The following is a 22,673-nucleotide window of genomic DNA, read 5'->3' as shown; positions in this document are numbered from 1 at the left end:
ACACACACACAGAGGGGAAGTTAGGTGGCTCAATGGATAGAGAGCCAGGTCTAGAGATGAGAGGTCTTGGGTTCAACTGTAGCCCTAGATACTTCCTAGTTGTGTGACCCTGGGCAAGTCATTTAACCCCAAATGTCTATCTGGATAAAAGGGTATTAAAAAAAAATTTAGTGAATTCTCAAAGTTAGTGTCTACTCAGCCAATTTTCCCCAAAAATATGACTGCCATTAAAAGAGAGCAACAAAAAGTGATCAAAGCTACATTCTGCTGGGCTTTATTACTTAATTATTCTAAAGAGTCAGGAAAACCTCAAGTCTTGGGAATGTGTGACTTGTTTAACAGTCCGTGCAGTGCTGGGTAACCTTTACAGAAGAATCTACCTGGACCCTTCCCTTCCTTTTCACGTCACTTACCTTAGAATAAAAGGCAAAACTGGAAACAAAAAGGAAGGCATAGGATCCAAAAGGGGGGGGGGGGGTTAGGCACTAATTAATGTCAGTCACATTAATTAAATGGGCGCATGAGATATTTAATTATTACATCAAATGTGCTGCAGAGACCGAACATCAGGAAACAGCCTAGCAATCACATGGTCCCAATTTGCACATGTGTCTGCAGCAGCTCCCACTAGAACAATGACACCAATGACATCAGAAGAGCCTGATTTGGCATTAGAGACGTGGTTTTGAATCCAGCTTCTGCCAGTAACTACCTGAGTCTGAGAAAAGTCACTCAAGCTCTCTGAGTCCGTCTACTTTTCTGACACCCTCCAACCTCCCTTCCAGGTCTAAATCTATGACTTTAGGATCTCCCAGGAACCTAAACATATTATTTTGCTCTAACAGAACTTGGTTGCATTAAACACTACCAGAAAGAAAAGAAGAATCCTGGGTAAGCTGGGAGACCTTTGACTGTTGCATCTACTTTGTGCTAGAATAAATGTGGGGACCCTTCTTTGGCAGACTATTAGGTCCCCATAAAGAGCTCCACAAGCAAGTGCACAAGCCCAGGAGTGAGGAAGAGCCCTCTTCTGCATCTGGCTTGTGCTGAATGAGCAAAGATCCTACCCCCATCCACTTTCACATTTCCCCGGTAAAGATCTGCTCCTGTGCCATTCCTTAAGCTTGCTTACCTCTGAGGGGGAATATAAGGAGCGGACACTGTGGGCATAACTGTACAGGGCTCAGCCAAAGTTTTCTTAGCCTTTTTTGTTTTCTTCCTAACTTTGGACGTTGACCTGACAGTTTTGACAGCTCCCTCCTTCCGGCAAACCCCATTTTTCATCTCAACGTCCCCATAAATATTGAGAGGCCTGCGGATGCAGCCCGGAGGAGTGTGCGCATCACAGTAAGCAGTCTTTTTGACAGAGAAGGTGGTGCCACTGCCTGTCACCTCCTTCACAGGCTCCATTTTCATATAGAGGCCAGCCTTCTGGGCACATGTCACATGGAATGCTGTGTAGCAATTGGCTTTGTGGCACTGGATACAGGCACCGACCCCCTTCTGCTTACAGAGGTAGCATGTGAGTTTCCACCGGGCCGGGGGGATGTTCCGCACTCCATCAATGGGTTCAATGAAAACCGTGTTGGCAAATCCCACCTCCGGAATCCACAAGGCACAGACCACGTGGCCCCAGCGGTCATCGTCCGTCTTTTTGAAGGCCCCCCCCTTGTTGGGGCACAGCACACAGTCGACGGGCCGGGCGCGGGACTGCAGGCAGTGTCGGCAGAGCCACTGGCCCTCGGGGATGTAGGGCACCCCGTAACACTCCTGGTGAACAGCTAAGTTGCACAGGTCACAGAACAGAATGACATTGCTGTTCTGGCACTCCCCATCCATGCAAATGCAGCACACGGCGTCCTCGTCGATCAGAGACTGGGGGTCGCCCTGCTTCTGGTTCTCGCAGTAGGACTCCTTCTCAAAGCGGTCCATGAGGAACTCGAACATGTTCTGGGATACCACCGAAACACCATCAGCTTTCCGCCTCTCGTTCATGATCTCTAGCCAGGCGTAATCTTCCTCGTCCATGTCATACTCCACCTCATGGTCGAGCTCTTCAGCTGACTTCTCAATAAACTTGTAGTAGACTGGCGGCCGCCTCGGTGCCGAGGGCGGGCTGTATTCAACGATCCGCACGCGGGGCTCAGGAAGGGGGCTGGCGGCGGCTGGGGCACCGTGGGCGCCGGGGAGAGCATCATTCTTCTTCTTCACCTTGTTGTTCTTATGCCGCTTAGTTCGCAGACAGACCGGGGGCCTCTCACTGTTTTCTTTATTGCTGTTACATTCGCTCAGCTCCTGAGCTGTGAGGTCATCTTCTAAGATGATCTCCAAAGGGTCAAAAATACTGATCCTATGAAGGCGGCCTTCAATCTCTATCTCAACCATTCTCTGAGCTTGTGCATATGTCAGGGTCTCTCTAGTAGGGGAGTGCTTAATACTGCATGGGGAAGAAGAGGGCCTGGTCGAAGATACTCGATGACATCGTCCTTTCCTCCTCATTTGGCAATGATTACCTGAAATTACAAGCAAAGTTCAAGGTAAGGCTTTCCTGTGACAAAATGTTTGCAAAAAATCCAAGAGTCAACCCAGCTAAATCAAAACAAGACACACACGCAAACCACGTCCTAAGACAGCTGAGAGGCAGCCAATAGCACAGGCCTGAAGTCAGGACTTGTGAGTTCAAATCTTGCCTCAAATGCTTACTGGGCTGGGTGGGCAAATCACAAAATCTGTCTGCCTCAGCCTCCTCAAATGGAAAAGGGGAATAATGACAATGGCACCAACCTTGCCTGGTTGTATGCCTGGCATATGGTGGATACTATATTTAAATGCTTATTCCTAACCATTCCTAAGAAGCTAAGGTTTTGCAAATTCATTCAGCTCAGAAGATTAAGTCTCAAATTACTCCCAGGACCCATTGCTCTCTTCTCCACAGAAGAAATGAGATTTCTGAGTTGCTGAGGATGAGGCAAAACAGGAGGTACTAGGAAGAGGTGATAATGAAGGATAGTCTTACTTGAAACAGGAATATAATCAAATGAAGATAAAGGGTTTCTAACAAAAAGGGGAAGAGAGTCATAAAAATGTCAAAAAAGAGAGAATAAGTTTACAAGAAAGTTCAAAAGGGTATCCAGACAATAATGTCCTACATGAAAACAATTTTTAAAGCTATACATAAATCAATGTTTTATGTCTTTTTCATGTGTAAATATTTTTGTCCATTGACTATCAAGATCATAATAAAAGTATTTCATGTTTTCTAAAAGACTATGCAAAATTCATTGTCAATCAGTCATCCTCAGATAACAAGGTACACAACAGGAAAGCCTTGCTTGATTTGACTTTGTGTTTTAAAGGACTGATCTGTAGAAGGGATCCCCCTTTCCAACTCAAAATCTGATTCCATGGTGGCGAATGACATGACAGAGAGACAGAAAGCCATCTTGGGGGGAAGTAGGATCTAGTTCGTGCAGCCCATGTTATCATCATAATCACAACTAATGACTGTCCTTGGCCAAGTGCTTTTCCAGTTGCACCAACAAGGAAGCAACAGTGAGGACCTGCACCAATCAGTTTTGTTTGAGGTCTGAGCAAATTAACTTATTAACTTAACCAAGAGTCCCCTCCTACTCCAGTTCATCTTTTCCTTCTTTCCCCACCCCTGTGGCTTATGGTTAAGTCAACCAAAGCCCAGTCAGAAAGATTATTGTGAAAAGTCCCAGAGAAGAGGAGCCACACTGACAACCACTGTGTGAAAAGTTTCCCCAAGTTGCTTAGAGGAGAAAGGAAAGAGCAGGCAGGGCATCAGGGTAAACCAACCCAGAAAAGATGGAGAACAAAGTTTAAATAGACTCCCTCTTTTCCATGACAGATTCAACACTGTCAGTCTCTACGACAGGAATTAGTCTTCCTTTCCAGGACTTCATATACCCTAAAAGAATAATCATCTGCTAGGTTTGGGATTTGTGCCTGACCATTAACAGCAAGGACACTCTCCCCTGCACATCCTTTCTCTGCTGTAGCATCACACCCCTTGGGCTAAATGATTTCTTCTGGGTTTTTGTTTGTTTGATAGTTTTTCATTTCCTTACAAGCTTTAAAAAAGACATAGGATTGACACCAGGAAACTGCTAAGCATCTCTTTGCAAGATATGAAATCAGGGCAGGATTTGGTCACAAATAACAAGCTTTTGTACTCAGAAAACCCAATCCATGGATTTAACACCTCCTTGCCTCCCAGTAACAAACCCAGTAACCACAAGGAGCCAAGCTTTGAGGTGACTTCAGTAAACCTTGCTTCAAAGCATCACTGTCAGGTCAGTCTAATGACCAACAATCAACTCTAAATTCCTCTGATACAACCGACACTAGATATCCTGAGTCTTACAAAGGGACACACATGCCTGCCTCCATCTCTTCCTACCTGGGTCACCTCCCAAAAAGGAGTATTTTGCATCAGGCTATCAGTGCCAGGGATCCCCCCCCCAACAACCTGTCAGGGCAGGAGATCAGGTAGCTAACTCTAGGTCCGGTCCAACCTGAAGAATGACATCATTTTAGTGACAGGCATGGCAGCACCAACATTTCAACAAGCAAGTTGTAGGACTATTCCAAGTCCATGACAGAGTGGTGATGGCTGTGCTACCATTTTCAATGGACACTTGCCAACAAGGAAACAGGAGTACATAGTTAAAAGGCTGTGGTTTTCCTTTTAAATAAAGATGCTTCGCTGAATTTCCAATTATTGACCTGTCCCCCAAGACTTGGGTTTTTTTGGCTGAACCACTTATTTAGCCAGAACCAACAAAGCTCACAAGGCCCCATTTTACAACAGTGAGGCAGAGTGATTTGGAAATAATGATTTATGAACCAAAGTATTCCAAATGTGAACCCCAAAGTGCAGAATCGTCCTTGTCCTAGCTCTGCGACTTTCCTCGAGTCAATTAGGCAATGAGGGTTCTCAGCAATACTGTAAGAAAGCATCTCTCTGCAGTCTCGGGGCCAACAACTTTTCTAGGCGCTTCACTTCCTGGTCAGCCCCAGGGCTTTCGAGACGGGCCCAACTTGGGCCCCTCAGCCCTGGTTGTTGTGCCCATCCGGAGGGCCCCCCTTTCCCATGGTTTGCCCCTGCATTTGGTAAAGCGAAGGCTGCCAGGACGTTAAGCGAGGCTGTCGGAGGAACCGGGAAGCAGCGGGCGCGGCAGCCCCCTCCTCTCCTGGCCTGGCACAGGGGTCAAAGCCATGGCCGCAGCCTCTGACCCGGAGCCGCCCCCACCCCCTACTACACCCGGGATCCGCCGCTAATGCCCGCAGGCTCCTCCGCGATGAATAAGGCTCGGGGCCGCGGCGACAGGCAGGCTGACGGACAGACATCGGGGCCAGCGGCCTGGCCCGGCCTCCCGCCGCGCTGCCCGCGCCGCCCGGGCCGAGCGGACAAAGCTGCGGCCGCAAACATGGCGCCGCCGCCGCCGCCGCCCCGGCCGCCCCTCCCGGACCTCCCCCCGGCCTTCACCCACCTGGCTCCGGGGCTCGGACGGCTCCGGGGGCGGCGCTGGGGGCGCCAACGGCCGCGGCGGCCTCGGGGACGCGCGGGGCCCGGGCGGGGCCGGGCCGGGGCCGGAGCCGGGGCCTGCGCGGCGGGCCTGGCCCAGCGAAGGCGGCGGGGCGGCGGGGCGGCTCCTCACGCGAGGCCCCGGCTCGTGGGGGGGCCCGGGCCGGGCCGGCCGCGCTGCGGGGCGCCGCTCTCCAGGGCCAGAGCCGGGGCGGCGGGGGCAGCGGACTCGGCTAGGCTCGGCTCCGGCGCTCACTCGCTCGCTCGCTCCGCTCGGCTCCTGTCCGCTGTCCGCTCGCTGCTCGCTCCTCGCTCCTCGCTCCCTGCTCCGCGGCGCTCCTCCTCCGCTCGCTCGCTCGCTCCTCGCTCGCTCCCCCCCGTGAAACAAACAATGCGGCGGCGCTCCGCCCGGCCGCGCTGCGTGATGCCGCCACGCCCGGGCACGCCCCGACGCACCCGCCGTCACCCCTCCCCCGCGCGCCCCTCACATTGCGCCGACGCTGCCTCGCCCCGCCCCGCCCCTCGCGCAGGGGCTGCCGGGAGTCGCTGCCGAGAAGGCCGGGGGAGCCGGAGAGCTTATGAAGCTTCCCCGTGCGTTTCCCCGCCCCGAGCGCGCCCCCCGCCGTCTGATCCAGACCAACCCTCCCCGAAAGCATGAAGGAACACACACACAAACATACCATCACACCCCTCCGCCTCCCTAGATACTCAGCGCGCATGCGCCGCGCTGCCCTTCGCCTGGGCTTGTAGAAGACTCGAAGCCCCCCACGCCTCCCGCCCACTGAAACCCCGGGCGCCTCCATTCCAAGAGGGACTGCGCGGCCTTGATTAGCCCAGGAGGGTTGGAGGCAGAGAAAGCCTGGATGCCAAACCCTGGACACTGACCAAGGCCAAAGACCCTTGCCCTGGAATCTGCTCGTGGAGCTTCCCAGATGAGATGGGCATGTGGGACACGGACAGGAGAAGGGAGGGGGCGCGCAGCAGCAGCAGCAGCGACGGGATACATGGTTCAAGGCAGAAAACCCCCAAGTAGCAGCGGGAAGGACCTGGGGAGCATCCGACCTGGCAGCCCTGCAGCCAGTATCTGAGACCCGCAGGGGTCAAGGCCAGGATGAGCACCAGGAAGAGGCCCTTGCACTGGCCCAGGTCGTCAGAAACCCGGGGGGCAGGAGGGCCATGAGGAAAGCCGTCCAGAAAGCTTTTTCTGGAAGACAGAAAACATGCAGTCCTGTTTGTAGCAGGGGCGACAGGTTGCCCTAGTTAAAGGAGGGCATCAATGGGCCACCAAGGCTTCAGAGTAAAGGGAGATGGGGACACAAGTTGGGGAAAGGAAAGCCATGGGGAGTGGGGAATGGCACCTGCTCCGGGAGTATGGGACTTACTGGGAACAAACCTGCTCTCAAATTGCTGTCATCTGAGAGGAGAAACCTGGTCCTGTAGTCTGATGGTGGAGACCACATCTTGCCCTCCCATAGGGAGTTCATCACTACTCCCTCAGTGACCACAAATTGAGGAATATGATAGCCCTGCTTTTGGAGAGTCCCAATGTGATAGGAGAACATAACCCCTGCCCTTGAGAGTCATAATCTAATGAGAAAAAAACTTGGCTCCTCTCTTTGGGTGATCCCTCCAGGGCTGATGAGGAAGACATGGCTCTCTAGGGAAGTCCCAGTTTGATGGGATAAACAGAACAAAGAAATATTAACAGTACATAATAAGAATGCTTATGCTAGAATCATTTTTCTACAGAAAAGATATAAACAATTACTAATCTCTCCCCCTCTGCCCCCCCCCAAAAAAACCCTCACTAAATACCCAATGTGTCCAGATCTTTTTGTCACTTTTTCAAGTGATCTTTCTCCAAGGTCAAAAAAAGTTCTTTGTTACTAATACATGAAATTGCACAAAGACTAGGAAATCTTTTGCTTTAACTTCTATTTTCCTAGACAAAGAGTGACCTTTGGCCTGGAAATAAGGAATTAAAAAATGGTTAGGAGAAAATCAGCAAAAGGAGACAGTGAGAGCCTCAAGCAGCAAGAACTGTTTTTAAGAAATGTTGGTGAGTTGGTGAGAATTCACCATGTGACCTAGACCCAGAACTCCCATACTACCCTCCTGCCATCTTCATTCAGTGTTGCCAATTACCCTGCTTTGATGTCCCCCACTCCACTTTTCATCTCTGTCTTTGGAACACGTAATCAAGTCAACACAAATATTCCTTGGAAGGACCAACCAATCAATTGTTCCTTGGCTTCATTCAACATCAGGAAAAAAATCCTCCTCCTGCCACCACTCTAACTCAATACTGTCTTCCCTTAGTAGAATGTAAACTCCTTAAGGACAAGACCAGTCTTCCTTTTTGTAGTTTAATCCCCTACATTTCACCCCCAGCCTAGGGCTGGAATGGTCTAACAAATACTTTTTTCATTACTTGTTGAACCATTTTTGTTAGTGGAACAAAATTGTGGAGAGCATAATTCAATAATTGTGGAGAGCATGCAAGAGTGTGAAACAATGCAGATGACCGATTTTGTCTAATATACAGATCTTTTTCCTGATTTTTTCTTTCTCTTTTTTCTTTAAAATGCTTCTCCTGCTTTCTCTCCTCCTCTGGGAGGGGAAGGTTGCAGAGAAATTCAAACTATGTAAAAAATATATCAATAAAAATTTATCTTAAGTATTTTTTAAAAACCCTTACTGTGTATTGGCTCCAAGGCAGAAGAGTGGTAAGGGCTAGGCAATGGGGGTCAAGTGACTTGCCCAGGTTCACACAGCTGGGTATCTTAAGTAATTTTTAATCAATTTAAAACAGAAAGACTGGAGAATGGGAGAGGTGCAGCAGCACTAGGAAAGTCAAAAGGTTTGTTGCCAAAAAAAGGAAGAGAATAGATTCTGTAAACTATAGTCAATCAATAAGCATTTATTACTATTGTGTCCACTATGTTCTGTGTTAAATATAAATTCCAAGAGACTGAGTTCTGGGTAAGACAATTCACTTTATTGATTAGGCTAGCAATAGCCAATAAATTAACTGGTCCATGATCTCTCTGTTAGATCAAAGATGATTCATTCAGAGTCTTGATCATTTAAATACAATTTCGAAAGTTCATTATTCAGCCCACCCTTAGACAGCCCAAAACATCTCTAATTGGTAAATGCCTAATGAGAAGGTGGGCTAATATTTTCCAGTCCCTCTCTAATTCTCTAATGATGATGGGTGGGGTCACATGTCTGATCACAGAATTACAATATCCTTCCTGATTTAGATGGAGATATCAAATTATGTCCAGTTAGGTTTGACTTCCATCCTTCAACCTAATGGGGAAATCAAGGACATGGACATGTCCCACACTCGCTAATATACTTGGTTGGAGCAAGATTTGTTTCCTGGAAAAGATGAATCAAAGATTCTCTATCTTAATTATCCCAATTTTAGAGGATGCTCTGAAGAATGTAAGGTACATTCCTAGGTCTGTCAGGACAAAGGAATGAAGAAAGGATTTGAAAAATGCAATGGTAAAGAGCAGTATTAGAAATCAAAATGATACAAATTTAAGGACAAATCTCATTAAGAATAAATCTCAAATTTGGCCTCAGATTCTTCCTATCTGTGTGATCCTGGGAGCAAGTCACCACAACTCCAAGCCCCTAGCCCTTATCATTCTTCTGCCTTTAAACCAGCATCCTGGAGTTAACCAAACCTGGGGCACCATGCTCAATTCTAAATGCCTCTACAATGCCGTGTTCCTGAACAACCTGGAGGGATCTATGAGAAAGAACACTATCCACATTCAGAGGAAACACTGTGGGAGCAGAAACACAGAAGAAAAACAACTGCTTGAATACATGGGTTGCGGGCATGTGGTTGGGGATATAAACTCTAAATGAACATCCTAATGCAAACACCAACAATGTGGAAAAGGGTTCTGATCAAGGACACGCAATACCCAGTGGAATTGTGCATCAGCTACAGGAAGGGGAGGGGAGGGGAAGGAGCAATAGAATATGATTTTTGTAACCATGGAATAATGTTTGAAATTGACCAAATAAAAATTTTAAAAATAAAAAATAAATAAATGCCACTAATTGATAAGCAAGAGAGTATCCATAGGACAACTAGGATGACCTGACCAACTGCCTTAAGCTCATGTAAGGAAACAGAACCTTCGAGCCTGTAGAAGAGAAGCCTGAGGTAGAACAGGAGAGATGATTTGCAAGACTGTCATGTGGAAAATGTATTGGACTTGTTCTGCTGGCCCCAAAGGACAGAAATGGGAACAACGGGGGAAAGTTGCATTAAACGTAGACGATGTAAGGAACAACTTCCAAATCACTACGAAAAAATGGAGCTCTCCCTCATTTGAAGTCTTCAAGCAAAAGTTAAAGGCCCACATGCCAGGTAAGTTGTAGGGAGTTGTTTTTGCCAAGGTCAATTCCAACACAGGTCCTCTGTGAATCTTTGAAATGTTATAATGATAAATATCTTAGAATGAGGTGTCAGAGGCCCCGAGGTACATTCTATTCTTGTGTCTACCATTAATTTATAATTATGAATTGGGTGAAACTCCCAAGTCACAGTTTCTTCACCTCAAAAACCAAAGTGTTAAATTTCATTGCCTATGCCCATTCCAAGATGTTATGTCCATATTGTTAGTAATTCTCTTCAATCATATCCAACTCTTCATGATCCCATTTGGGGTTTTCTTGGCAGAGATACTGAAGTGGTTTGCCATTTCCTTCTCAAGCTCATATTAAAGATGGAGAGACTGAGGCAATCAGATTTAAGTGACTTGGCTAGAGTCATGCAGCTAGTAAGTGTATGAGATCAAATTTGAACTCAGAACTCTATCTACTGTGTCAAGGACGTTTATCCCCACCCCCTCCTGAGGAGCTTTACACGTCTATCAAACATTCCTGACATATCACAGTTTTGCATCCTTCTACTTACTGTGCGTCAATAAAGGTCAAGGTTTGGGGCTTCTGAGCTGGAGAATCAGGAGAGAATGGGGGAGATGGGAGAAGAGAACAGAGGAGGCAGGTGAGGGGAGGAAAGAGGAAAGAGACTGGCAGGCTAGGCACCACATGGTCAGGTTACTTATAGGAATGGTTGTCTACCATTTCCAATAAACTTTATAAAATATATATCTGGGTAGAACTATTATTTAATTCTTACACTACTGTGCCACCTACCTGCCCCATGTTATATCCTGTAAGGGGTAAATTTAGGGATTTTTTTACTAATATACTATGGTCACCAGGGATTTAATTCAATCCCAATAAAAATACTCAAGTCAGCTTGGGAATTTTATGGTGGTTTAATTAATATAGAGGGAAGGTATTAAGAAGAGAGAGAGAAAAGGGTATAGGATTTCTCCGGCCTAGCCTGAGCCAAGGGGAGTTCAGAGCCCTTCCAGTTGAGATGAGGGGCCTCCTAGGAGGATAGTGTTTTAGGAATGGTAAAGGGAAAAAAAGGTCTGAGAGAGCTCAGGGAAGACCCAGCCAACACCAAAACACTGCCACGAGCCACACCGATAGTCAAACCCAACATCTCTGAGAGAGAGAGAGAGAGAGAGAGAGAGAGAGAGAGAGAGATACCAAGCTCCATACTTCTGCCACCAAAAAAAAGAGAGACTCCATACAGATCTCACTAAACTGAAATTAGTTGTGCATTATTATTTGAGGAAGATATTTAGTCTTAATGAAAAAATTTCTGAGAATGGACTAAAAATAAGAAATACTGGTCTAAGCATATTAATTACATTTTTTTTTTAATCCTAGAAAGCACTCTGAAAGTTGTAAAGCTCTGATCTACCTTATCAAGACATATAGTTAAAAATTTTTTCTGACTTTTTTCTTCCTTTGACCTTATCTTCCTGTCCCCTTTCCCAAGCTCACCCCACATTAGGAGCAAGAAGATCCATGTCCTTGATGTATCTCTGCCAGTTATTTTAAGGTCATCATTGGGAGAATGGCTAGACAAATCATGGTACAGGAATACAATGGAATATTCCTCTGCTACAAAAAAGACATATGATATATTCAGAAAAGCATGGAAAGATTTATGTGAAGTGATGTAGAGTGAAATAAGTTGAGTTAGGGAAAGAATATATTCAAAAACCACAACAATGTAAATAGGAACAAATAATTCAAGGGAACATGGCTTATAATGAACATGACTCCAAAAAAGAGATATAAGAAGACACTTTGCCCAACTCCTCTGCAAGGATAGAGGGCCTAGAGCTGTGGAACTTTTTTGGATTACTAAAATGTTTTGGTGATGAAAAACATAATTTTATATATATATATATATATATATATATATATATATATATATATATACATACTTGTCTACTCTGGATAGTACCTTCTATCGTGTGGAAAGAGGAAGAAGGGATTGAGACCCTTGTGAATAAATTCTATCAATAGAAAAATTAGGTTATGAGGATTTTAAAAATATTTTTTAAATCCGTACCTTCTATCTTAGAATATATATATATATATATATATTAGTTTTTAAAACATTATTTTATTTGGTAATTTTCATACATTATTCATTGGAAACAAAGATCATTTTCTTTTCCTCCCCCCCTGCCACCCCCCCAACCGACGCACGATTCCTCTGGGTATCACATGTGTCCTTGCTCTGAACCCATTTCCTTGTTGTTGGTATTTGCATTAGAGTGTTCATTTAGAGTCTCTCCTCGATCATTTCCCCTCAACCTCTGTAGTCAAGCAAAGCAGTTGCTTTTCCTCAGTGTTTTTACTCCCTCAGTTTTTCCTCTGCTTGAGGATAGTTTTTTTTTTCTCATACATCCCTGCAGATTGTTCAGGGACATTATAAAGCCATTAATGGAGAAGCCCATTACGTTTGATTGTACCACAATGTATCGGTCTCTGTGTACAATGTTCTCCTGGTTCTGCTCCTCTCATTCTGCATCACTTCCTGGAGGTTGTTCCAGTCTCCATGGAATTCCTCCACTTTATTATTCCTTTGAGCACAATAGTATTCCATCACCAAAAGATACCACAATTTGTTCAGCCATTCTCCAATTGAAGGGCATCCCCTCATTTTCCAACTTTTGACCACCACAAAGAGTGCAGCTGTGAATATTCTTGTACAAGTCTTTTTCCTTATTATCTCTTTGGGGTACAAACCCAGCAGTGCTATGGCTGGATCAAAGGGCACACAGTCTTTTATCACCCTTTGGGCATAGTTCCAAATTGCCCTCCAGAATGGTTGGATCCATTCACAACTCCACCAGCAATGCATTAATGTCCGACTTTGCCACATCCCCTCCAGCATTCATTACTTTCCTTTGCTGTCATGTTGGCCAATCTGCTGGCTGTAAGATGATACCTCAGAGTTGTGTATACTGTGTATTGGTTCTAAGGCAGAAGAGTGATAAGGGCTAGGCAATGGGGATCAAATGATTACCCAAGGTCACACAGCAAGGAAGTTGTCTGAGACCAGATTTGAACCCAAATCTGGTCTTAGAAAACTCTCTGGGCCTAGCTCTCAATCCCCAGAGCCACCCAGCTGCCCCCTAAAAAAATGTTTTTTTAAGAATTCTTTGCTTTAGGGGTTGATTGAGAGCAGGGAGAAGGAGCAATACATGGAGAAATTTAGTAATATAAGAGCAAAAAAATAGATCAAAAACAGAGAAAGAAAATTACAGACCAATCTCCTTAATGAACATAGATGCAAAAATCTTAAATAGAATACTAGCAAAAAGACTCCAGCAAGTCATCACAAGGGTTATTCATTATGATCAGGTGGGATTTATACCAGGAATGCAAGGATGGTTCAATATCAGGAAAACCATCCACATAATTGACCATATCAACAAACAAACCTACAAAACTCACATGATTATCTCAATAGACGCAGAAAAAAGTCTTTGACAAAATACAATACCCATTCCTATTGAAAACACTAGAAAGTATAGGAATAGAAGGGCCTTTCCTAAAAATAATAAACAGCATATATCTAAAACCATCAGCAAACATCATCTGCAATGGGGATAAACTAGAAGCATTCCCAATAAGATCAGGAGTGAAACAAGGATGCCCATTATCACCTCTATTATTTAACATTGTATTAGAAACACTAGCTGTGGCAATTAGAGAAGAAAAAGAAATTGAAGGTATTAAAATTGGCAATGAGGAGGCCAAGCTATCACTCTTTGCAGATGATATGATGGTCTACTTAAAAGAATCCTAGAGAGAATCCACCAAAAAGCTAGTGGAAATAATCAACAACTTTAGCAAAGTTGCAGGATACAAAATAAACCCACACAAATCATCAGCATTTCAATATATTTCCAACTCATCCCAGCAGCAAGAGTTAGAAAGAGAAATTCCCTTTAAAATCACCCTAGACAATATAAAATAGGAATCTATCTGCCAAGACAAACACAGGAACTATATGAACACTACAAAACACTCTCTACACAATTAAAACTAGATCTAAACAATTGGAAAAACATTGATTGCTCATGGGTGGGATGAGCCAACATAATAAAAATGACAATAATAACCAAACTAATTTACTTATTTAGTGCCATACCCATCAAACTACCAAAAAAAAATTTTTACTGAATTAAAAAAAAAATAACAAAGTTTATTTGGAAAAACAAAAGATCAAGAATACCCAGGGAAATAATGGGAAAAAAAATGCAAAAGAAGGAGGCCTTGCAGTACCAGATCTTAAAATGTACTATAAAGCAGTGGTCATCAAAACAATATGGTACTGGCTAAGAGACAGAAAGGAGGATCAGTGGAATAGTATAGTGGTACTCTCTTGGTTACCGAGAATGACAATTGTCTTTGTGCATTATCATCTATTGATGTACCCTCATGTGGCTTTGAAATCAGTGGAATAGACTTAGATCAGTGGAATAGACTTAGAGTAAGTAACCTCAGCAAGACAGCCTATGATAAACCCAATGATCCCAGCTTTGGGAACAAAGATCCACTATTTGACAAAAACTTCTGAGAAAATTAGAAAACAGTATGGGAGAGATTAGGTCTAGATCAACATCTCACACCCTTCACCAAGATAAACTCAGAATTGGTGAATGGCTTGAATATAAAGAAGGAAACTATAAGTAAATTAGATGAACACAGAATAGTATACATGTCAGATCTTTGGGAAAGGAAAGATTTTAAGACCAGGCAAGAGTTAGAAAAAAATCACAAAATGTAAAATAAATAATTTTGATTACATTAAATAAAAATGTTTTTGTCCAAAAAATCCCAATGCAATCAAAATTATAAGGGAAGCAACAAATTGGGAAACAATCTTCAGAACAAAAACCTCTGACAAAAGTCTAATTACTCAAATTTGCAAAGAGCTAAATCAATTGAACACAAAAATCAAGCCATTCTCCAATTGATAAATGGGCAAGGGACATGAATAGGCAATTCTCAGACAAAGAAATCAAAACTATTAATAAGCACATGAAGAAGTGTTCTAAATCTCTTATAATCAGAGAGATGCAAATCAAAACAACTCTGAGGCATCACCTCACACCTAGCAGATTGGCTAACATGACAGCAAAGGAAAATAATGAATGTTGGAGGGATTGTGGCAAAATTGAGACATTAATGCATTGCTGGTAAAGTTGTGAATTGATCCAGCCATTCTGGAAGGCACTTTGGAACTATACCCAAAGGGCACTAAAAGACTGTCTGCCCTTTGATCCAGCCATAGCACTGCTGGGTTTGTACCCCAGAGATAAGGAAACAGACTTGTACAAGAATATTCATAGCTGTGCTCTTTGTGGTGGCAAAAAACAGGAAAATGAGGGGATGCCCTTCGATTGAGGAATGGTTGAGCAATTTGTGGTATCTGTTGGTGATGGAATACTATTGTGCTCAAAGGAATAATGAACTGGAGGAATTCCATTTAAACTGGGACAACCTCCAGGAATGGATGCAGAGTGAAAGGAGTAGAACCAGGAGAACATTGTACACAGAGACAGATACACTGTGGCACAATCGAATGTAATGGACTTCTCTACTAGCAGCAGTGCAATGATACAGGACAATTCTGAGGGACTTATGAGAAAGAACACTATCAACATTCAGAGAAAGAACTGTGGGAGTAGAAACACAGTAGAAAAACAACTGCTAGAATACATGGTTCGAGGGGATATGATTGGGGATGTAGGCTCTAAAGAATCACCCTAGTGCAAATAATAACATGGAAATAGGTCTTGATCAGTGATACATATTAAACTCAGTGGAATTGCACATCAGATATGGGAAAAGAATAAAGGGAGGGAAGTGAAAGAACATGAGTCTTGTAACCATGGAAAATTATTATAAATCATCTAATTAAATAAAAACTTTTTTTTAAAAGCAAAAAATAAAAGAAAAATGTTTTGTGTTTTTTTTAAAGGAAAAAATTAACAATAGGACCATACAGACAGTGCATAGGGAGTTTGTCTTAGAATCAAGAAGACAGTAGACCAGTTCAAGTTCTGCCTCTGACATCATTGGAAGGTGCTGACCTGAACTGGAAGGAGTTTCCTCATCTGAGAGTTCCCTATACCAATGAGCTGATATGTCCAAATGCTCTTTCCCTCTTTGAAATGACTTTCTGAGACCCCCTCTAAATTGCTCACTACCTGACTTTTCCATTTTCACAGTTTCCACAGCTAAAATGGACTCTCCATTCATTCCCTTTCTAGGACTCATAGTCAGAATCTCCTATCTCCTTCTACCTTGTTAATTATACTTCATCGTACAGGTGCTATATTTATTCTCCTTTATTCCTTTGCCCAACGTTTCTAGAATGCCCACTTTCCCGTCTCACCTCGGCTTTACAGACCCTTTAGACCAAGCAAGAGCCTTCTCTTCCTGGAGACCCATTTTCATCTCCCCAGCTGTTAATTCCCTGGGGATTCCCTCCCTCACAACTGCTTTGTCTTTTCTCTGTATGTGCAATCCCAACTTCAATAACCTCTCCCACGAAGACTACAGAAACTATTACTGTAACTTTAGGAGACTTTGGAACCTTGAACAGTTACAGTTTAACTGTCGGTTTTAAACTGCCCTTAACTAGAAGGAGTTTATGGGAGATTATGGGTTTGAGAAAAGAGGTTTCTCAAGTTTGTGAAATAATATTTGATAAGAGAAATAATATTTAATAATTAAACAATATAAACTTTAAAAACTTGATTTTCCCATAAGCAGTTCTCTCTCTTTCTCTTTTTCTCTTCTGTCTTTCCTTAAGACTTAAATAAATATCAATGCTTAGTTATTCAATTCTTAATAGGATAACAAGTAATAGGACAGACCAATAATTATTTGCAAAATTTTAGCTGTGAGAAAAATCAAGCCATCGACTTCTGTAGCCATTGCATTGCTCCTATTTTTGACTTCACTTCCAAAGCACAGTGTCACCATTCAGCTTTTCTGGTTAGCTTCCAAAGTCAAGAATCGTCTTTTTATTTATTCATATAATAAGAGTTAAACTCAGTTCTCTCTCCTCTTTCTCTAGCCATTGTCTTTCTCTAACGATACAGACATCTATCCAGTCAAATAAATAAAAGTATTTAATAAACTTGAGTAAGGGTCAGAGTTAATAACAAGCCAAGATTTGAACTCAGACTTTCTAAATCCAGGTCCAAGATCTTTCCATTAGATCAAGCTACCTTCTTTGCTTTCTTTTCCTTTTTTTAAGCAGCATTATTATGACCATCTTCCACCCCACACCCATATTGTTTTTAAACCCTTGCCTTCCATCTTAGAATCAATACTATATATTAGTCCTAAGGCAGAAGAGTGGTAAGAACTATGCAATGGGGGTTAAGTGACTTGCCCAGAGTCACACAGCTAGGAAGTGTCTGATTCCAGATTTGAACCTAGGATCTCCCACCTTTGGGCCTGACTTTCAATCCCCTGAGCCACCTAGCTGCCCCCAAAACCTCACGTCCATTTAACAAAAATAAAACCTCCCATAAATATATAAACCCAATCAAGCAAAACAAACCTACATTTTGGCCAAGTCTGAAAATGTCTCTAAGTCTACCCCCTTCTCTGCCCAAAGATTGTCAGGCGGCCACATGGATGATACTCAGGATTCATCATCAGACAGTGCATTGATGAGAGTTCTTAAGTCAAAGTTATGGGATTATGCAATGGAGTAGTTAATATCACCTCTTCTACAAGTATTTCTTAATCTCTGTGTCCTAGGCACCATACTTAGCACAGGGAATGTAAAGAAAAGTCAAAACACTGTCCCTGACTTCAGGGAGACCACAGGCAAAAGAGAAATGATTTGTAAATAACTATAGATATGCAAAAGACACAAAAGAGGCAGATATAGGTCATTTCAGAGGGAAGACACTGGGAAGTGTTTAGAAAGGAAAGACTTCTTGCATTAAGTGAGACTGAAGCTTAGTCTTTTTTTAAAAATATTTTATTTTTTCTCCTATTACGTATAAAAAAACACTTTTTAACATTCATTTTTTTTCAAGATTTGAGTTCCAAATTCTCTCCCATCTTCTTATCCTTCCTCCCTCACTCCCTCTGTACCCTTCCTCCTCCCTAAGTCATCTGATATAGATTTTAAGTGCAATCATGTAAAAACATTTTTCCATATTAGTAATTTTGTGGAAGAGATCTCAAATTTAAAAAAGAAGAAAGGAAATTAAATATAGTATGTTTTAATTCAGACTCCATCAGTTCTTTATCCAAGGACAGATAGAATTTTTCATCATGAATCTCTGGGATTGTCTTGGATCATTGTGTGGCTAAGAATAACTAGATCATTAGCAGTTGTTCATCAAGAAATATTGCTGTCATCAGTTGGGGAACGGCTAAACAAATTGTGGCATCTGTTGGGGATGGAATACTATTGTGCTCAAAGGAATGATGAACTGGAGGGATTCCGTGTAAACTGGAATGACCTCCAGGAATGGATGCAGAGTGAGAGGAGCAGAACCAGGAGAACATTGTGTACAGAGACTGATACGCTGTGGCACAATCGAATGTAATGGACTTCTCTACTAGCAGTAATACAATGATCCAGGACAATTCTGAGGGACTTATGAGAAAGAAGCTATCCACATCCAGAGAAAGAACTGTGGGAGCAGAAACACAGGAGAAAAACATTTGCTTGATCACATGGTTCAATGGGGGTATGATTGAGGATGTGGACTCTAAATGATTACTCTATTACAAATATTAATGATATGGAAATGGGTCTTACTCAATGAAACATATTGTAAGGATAATTTTAGCTTTGTGACTTAAAATCTAAATAATTGGTTGCCAGGAAAAATTCCCAAATAATAAAATACCCAAGTCAGCTGGGAATTATGGTGATTTTAATTAATATAGAGAAAAGGAATTAAGGAAGAGAGAGAGAGAGAGAGAGAGAGAGAGAGAGAGAGAGAGAGAGAGAGAGAGAGAGAGAGAGAGAGAGAGAGAGAGAGAGAATTTATTTAAACTGCTCTGGCTCAGGCTGAGCCAGGCAGTAGTTAAAGGCCTAGGCCAAAGTGGCCTCCCTGAACCTAAGGGAAAGGGAGTCAGTCTTATCACTCAGCACGAGACCATCTCCAAGGAAGCTGTCTGAGTGAGATCCTCCAGGCTGAGTTCCAGTCCTGAACTGAACTCCGAATTCAATTGCACTCCAAACTGAATTCAATTCCTGAATTGCCTGAACTGATTTTTTTTTAGCCTCAATTTTCACATTTACCAATCACAGTAGAGGCTTTTTCCAGGACTGCCTATTTTTTAGTTCTCACCTTCTTTGATTAGATTTTCTCCAGGACTATCCACTCTTTAGTCCTCACCTTCTCTAGTTAGATTATATCTTTTGAGTACTTCAAACTTCTTTGTTAAGCTTACCTTTTGTGAGTTACTTGACCTTTTTGTGATTAATTTAACCTTTGTAGGTACTTAACACCTTTTTGTATTAGATCTAAAAATAGACTTAGTTTAAATTTTAGCTTCACAAAAAGGTATGAGTTAAGTACCTTCATTGTTCAATCAGTAGTTTACAACTTTATCTTCACCTAAAGTATGTCTAATTAGGGTGGAGTAATTTTAAAATTCACAATATAAAACCCAGTGGAATTGCTTGTTGGCTACCGGAGGGAGGAGGGGGGAGAAGAGGGAAAGAATGTAACCATGGAAAAATATTCTTGATTAATTAAACAAATAAATTTAAAAAAAAAAAAAGAAATATTGCTGTCCATGTATACAGTGTTCTAGTTCTGCTCACTTCACTTTGCATCAGTTCATGTAAGTCTTTCCAGATTTTTCTGAAATTATCCTGTTAGTCATTTCTTATAGCACAATAGTATTCCATAACTATCATATACCACAACCTGTCCAAGGGCAACTAGGTAGCTCAGCGGATTGGTAGTCAGTCCTGGAGACAGAAGGTCCTGGGTTCAAACCTGACTTCAAATACTTCCTAATGGTGTGACCCTGGGCAAGTGACAACTTCTATCACTTAGCCTTTACCACTCCTTTGCCTTCGAACTGATGAGTAGTATCAATTCTAAGATGTAAAGAAAAAGTTAAAGAAAGAAAACTTAAAACTTGAAGAGTCTCCATGGAGATGGAAACTGAGAACTGCAGCCCTCTCATCTCTCAGCAACTCTGCCCTACTCCTCCTGGAGGGCAGGACCTTCATCTCTTCCAATAAGGAGAGTCCCATACCAGTGGGCTTTGGGACAGGGGCTCCATACAAGTGAATTTTCCTCTTCTCTCACATTGCCACCACTCTTATCACTCCACACCTGGCCTCTTGCCAGGTTGGTCTCCCTGTCTCATCTCTCCCAGTCCAGTTCAACCTCCATTCAGCTATCAAAGGGACCTTCTCTGATCAAAGTGATACAGGGTGGCCCAGCATCAGATCCAAAATCCTCTGTTTGGCTTCTAAATCCCCTCAAAATCAGGCTTCCTCTCACCTTTCCAGGTCTTCCATTATACACATTCCCACATGGTCTATGATTCAGTGACACTGGCCTTACTATTCCTCAAACAAGACATGGCATTTACTTTCTTTCTTTAAAAAAAATAAATAAAAAGTTATTACCTCCTAAATATCAATTATAAGACAGAAGAGCAATAAGAGCTCTACAGTCAGGGCTAAGTGACTTACCCAAGATCACACAACTAGGAAGTATCTAAGGGCAAATTTGAACTCAGGTCCTCCCAACTCCTGGCCTGGTGCTCTATCAATTGAGCCACCTAGCTGCCTCTAAGTTATGTCATTTTTACTGGCTGTTTCCTCTTCCCCAAATTCTCTGCCTCCTCATCTCCACATCTTGGCTTTCCTGGATTCCTTCAAGTTCTAGCTAAAATCTCACCTTCTACAGGAAGCCTTTCCTGAGTCCCTTTAGCTAGAACTTCCCCTTTGTGGATTATTTCTAACTTGTCCTATCTTTAGCTTGTTTGTACTTCATTGTTTACTTATTTCTCCACTAGACTGTGAGCTCCTTGACAGCAGAGATTTTTATTTATTTTGGCCTTCAGAGAATGCCTAGTATATTGTAGGTGCTTAATAAATGCTTCTTGGCCTGATCCTGGAGGTAATAAAAAGCCAGTGAAGTTTACTAAGTAGGAGGGATGACTTTTGGGAAGACCAATGGCCTGAACTGCAGAGAGTCTTGAGGCAGAAACTCCAATGAACAGCCTATTGCTACAGTAGAGGCATTAGGTGAGCAGGGCCTCATTCAGGGTGGCATCCGAGAGAAGGCAACATATGAGAGAGGTGTTGGGGACACAGAAAAAAAAGTATTGGTAACAGAGTGGCTATGTGCAATGAGGGAAAGTGAGAAGTTGAGGGTGAGCCTAAATTTGGAAGCCTGGAGGCCTGAAAGGAAGATGGAGGTGCCTTCAACGAAGAGACTGTTTGGGGGAAAAGAGAAGGAGATGTGGTTGACACATGGGGAGTTTAAGATGTCTAAAAGGCATATTCTAGCTTGAGAGAGAGAGAGAGAGAGGCAAGGGCTGGCTATATCAATATGGGAATCATCTCCATGCAGAGGATCACTGAAGCCATGGGAGCTGATGTGATATATAAGACAAAACAGCATGGAGGGAGAAGAGAAGAGAGCCTGGAACAGAGCCAAACTGAGGATGTTTATGTTTGATCTTGGAGTTGACTAGCATAAGGGGTGACCTGAACAGAACTGCACTTTCATTTAAGGTGTTTCTTTCCCATTCTTTGATTGATGGGGCAGCCTTTTACTTAGCAAGCCAGAACTGAATGGTAGGCAAAAAGCACAAACCAAAACTCACTCTTTATTGCCTCCCCTCAGCCTTCTCCCAACCCCCCAGCAGTGTTGTAGGGCCCTGGGTGGGGAGAGGCCATAGAGCCTCTCTTACCTGTGGTCAGAGGGCCAAGTCCCTGACTTCAGGGAGACCACATGCAAAAGAGAAATTAGGAAGGGATGGGGTGGGGGTGGTTGGGGAGGAGTTTGCCTTGGCAAGGAAAAAGGCCATTTCATCAGAGAAAGGAGAAAAAGAAGAAGTAGTAAGAGAAGACCTCTGAGTGATATGAGATGAGGAAAAGGGGAGAAAAAGGAACACCATGAAAATGGCTTCAATCTTTTCAATGAAGGACAATATCCTTAGCTGAGAAGGTATGGGGAGAAGGTGTAGTGAGAGTTTCCAGAAGGGATAAAAAATGTTTGGAATAACTGCAGCTGTGATCAGGATAGAGAAATTATTAGGGAGTGTAAAAAGGGTTGCCTTGCAACAGTGAGGACTCATTTGAGATTATGTGATATAACTTTGTAGTGGACCAGTCAGCAGGGCTTCGTGGGTATTTTCCTGCCTCTGTTCTATAGCATGTGACTAAGAGAGAAGGAGGCTGATTGTGGGAGTAGTCTGAGCCTGGGGCTAGCAAGGTATGAGCATTAATAGAGTCAGGGGGCAAGGAACCAAGAAGAGAGAATAGTGTAGGGGAGTATTAGGGGAGGGAGGACAGCGTAGCTAGTGCAGGAGGGACAGGCCTGGCAACAACAGAGGACTGAAGATTACACTGAGGAAGAAGGACCGGATGAGAGGCTGTAAAGTGCTAGGCTTAGTATGTGCAAGGCTGACCAGGGGGAATACAGCTAGAAAAGGTAGTTCCTGCTCTCAAAGAGCTCCT

At 43.2% G+C, this 22,673-nt stretch overlaps 1 protein-coding gene across 5 annotated transcripts in view; it reads right to left on the bottom strand.

The window, feature by feature from the left end:
* Window positions 1-5,941, bottom strand: part of BRD1 (bromodomain containing 1) — a 74,219-nt gene extending 68,278 nt beyond the window's left edge. For 3 of the 5 annotated variants that reach the window (XR_472209.3, XR_001624608.2, XM_007502520.3), the window contains exons 1-2: window positions 5,517-5,941; window positions 1,133-2,513 (exon numbers count right to left, since the gene is read on the bottom strand). Coding sequence is in view for 3 of the 5 variants with exons in the window: in XM_007502520.3 (XP_007502582.1) it covers window positions 1,133-2,499 (1,367 nt within the window). In the remaining 2 variants the exon portion in view is untranslated. The remainder of the gene's footprint in view (window positions 1-1,132; window positions 2,514-5,516) is intronic. The other 2 variants (XM_001363036.4, XM_007502517.3) reach the window with 2 other exon arrangements.
* Window positions 5,942-22,673: the final 16,732 nt, after the last annotated feature.

The sequence above is a fragment of the Monodelphis domestica genome, chromosome 5, assembly GCF_027887165.1.
Source record: "Monodelphis domestica isolate mMonDom1 chromosome 5, mMonDom1.pri, whole genome shotgun sequence".
In the NCBI taxonomy this organism is placed as follows: Eukaryota; Metazoa; Chordata; class Mammalia; order Didelphimorphia; family Didelphidae; genus Monodelphis; species Monodelphis domestica.
The sequence above is the reverse complement of the archived record's forward strand: the minus strand, read 5'-3'. Positions and strand labels throughout refer to the sequence as shown.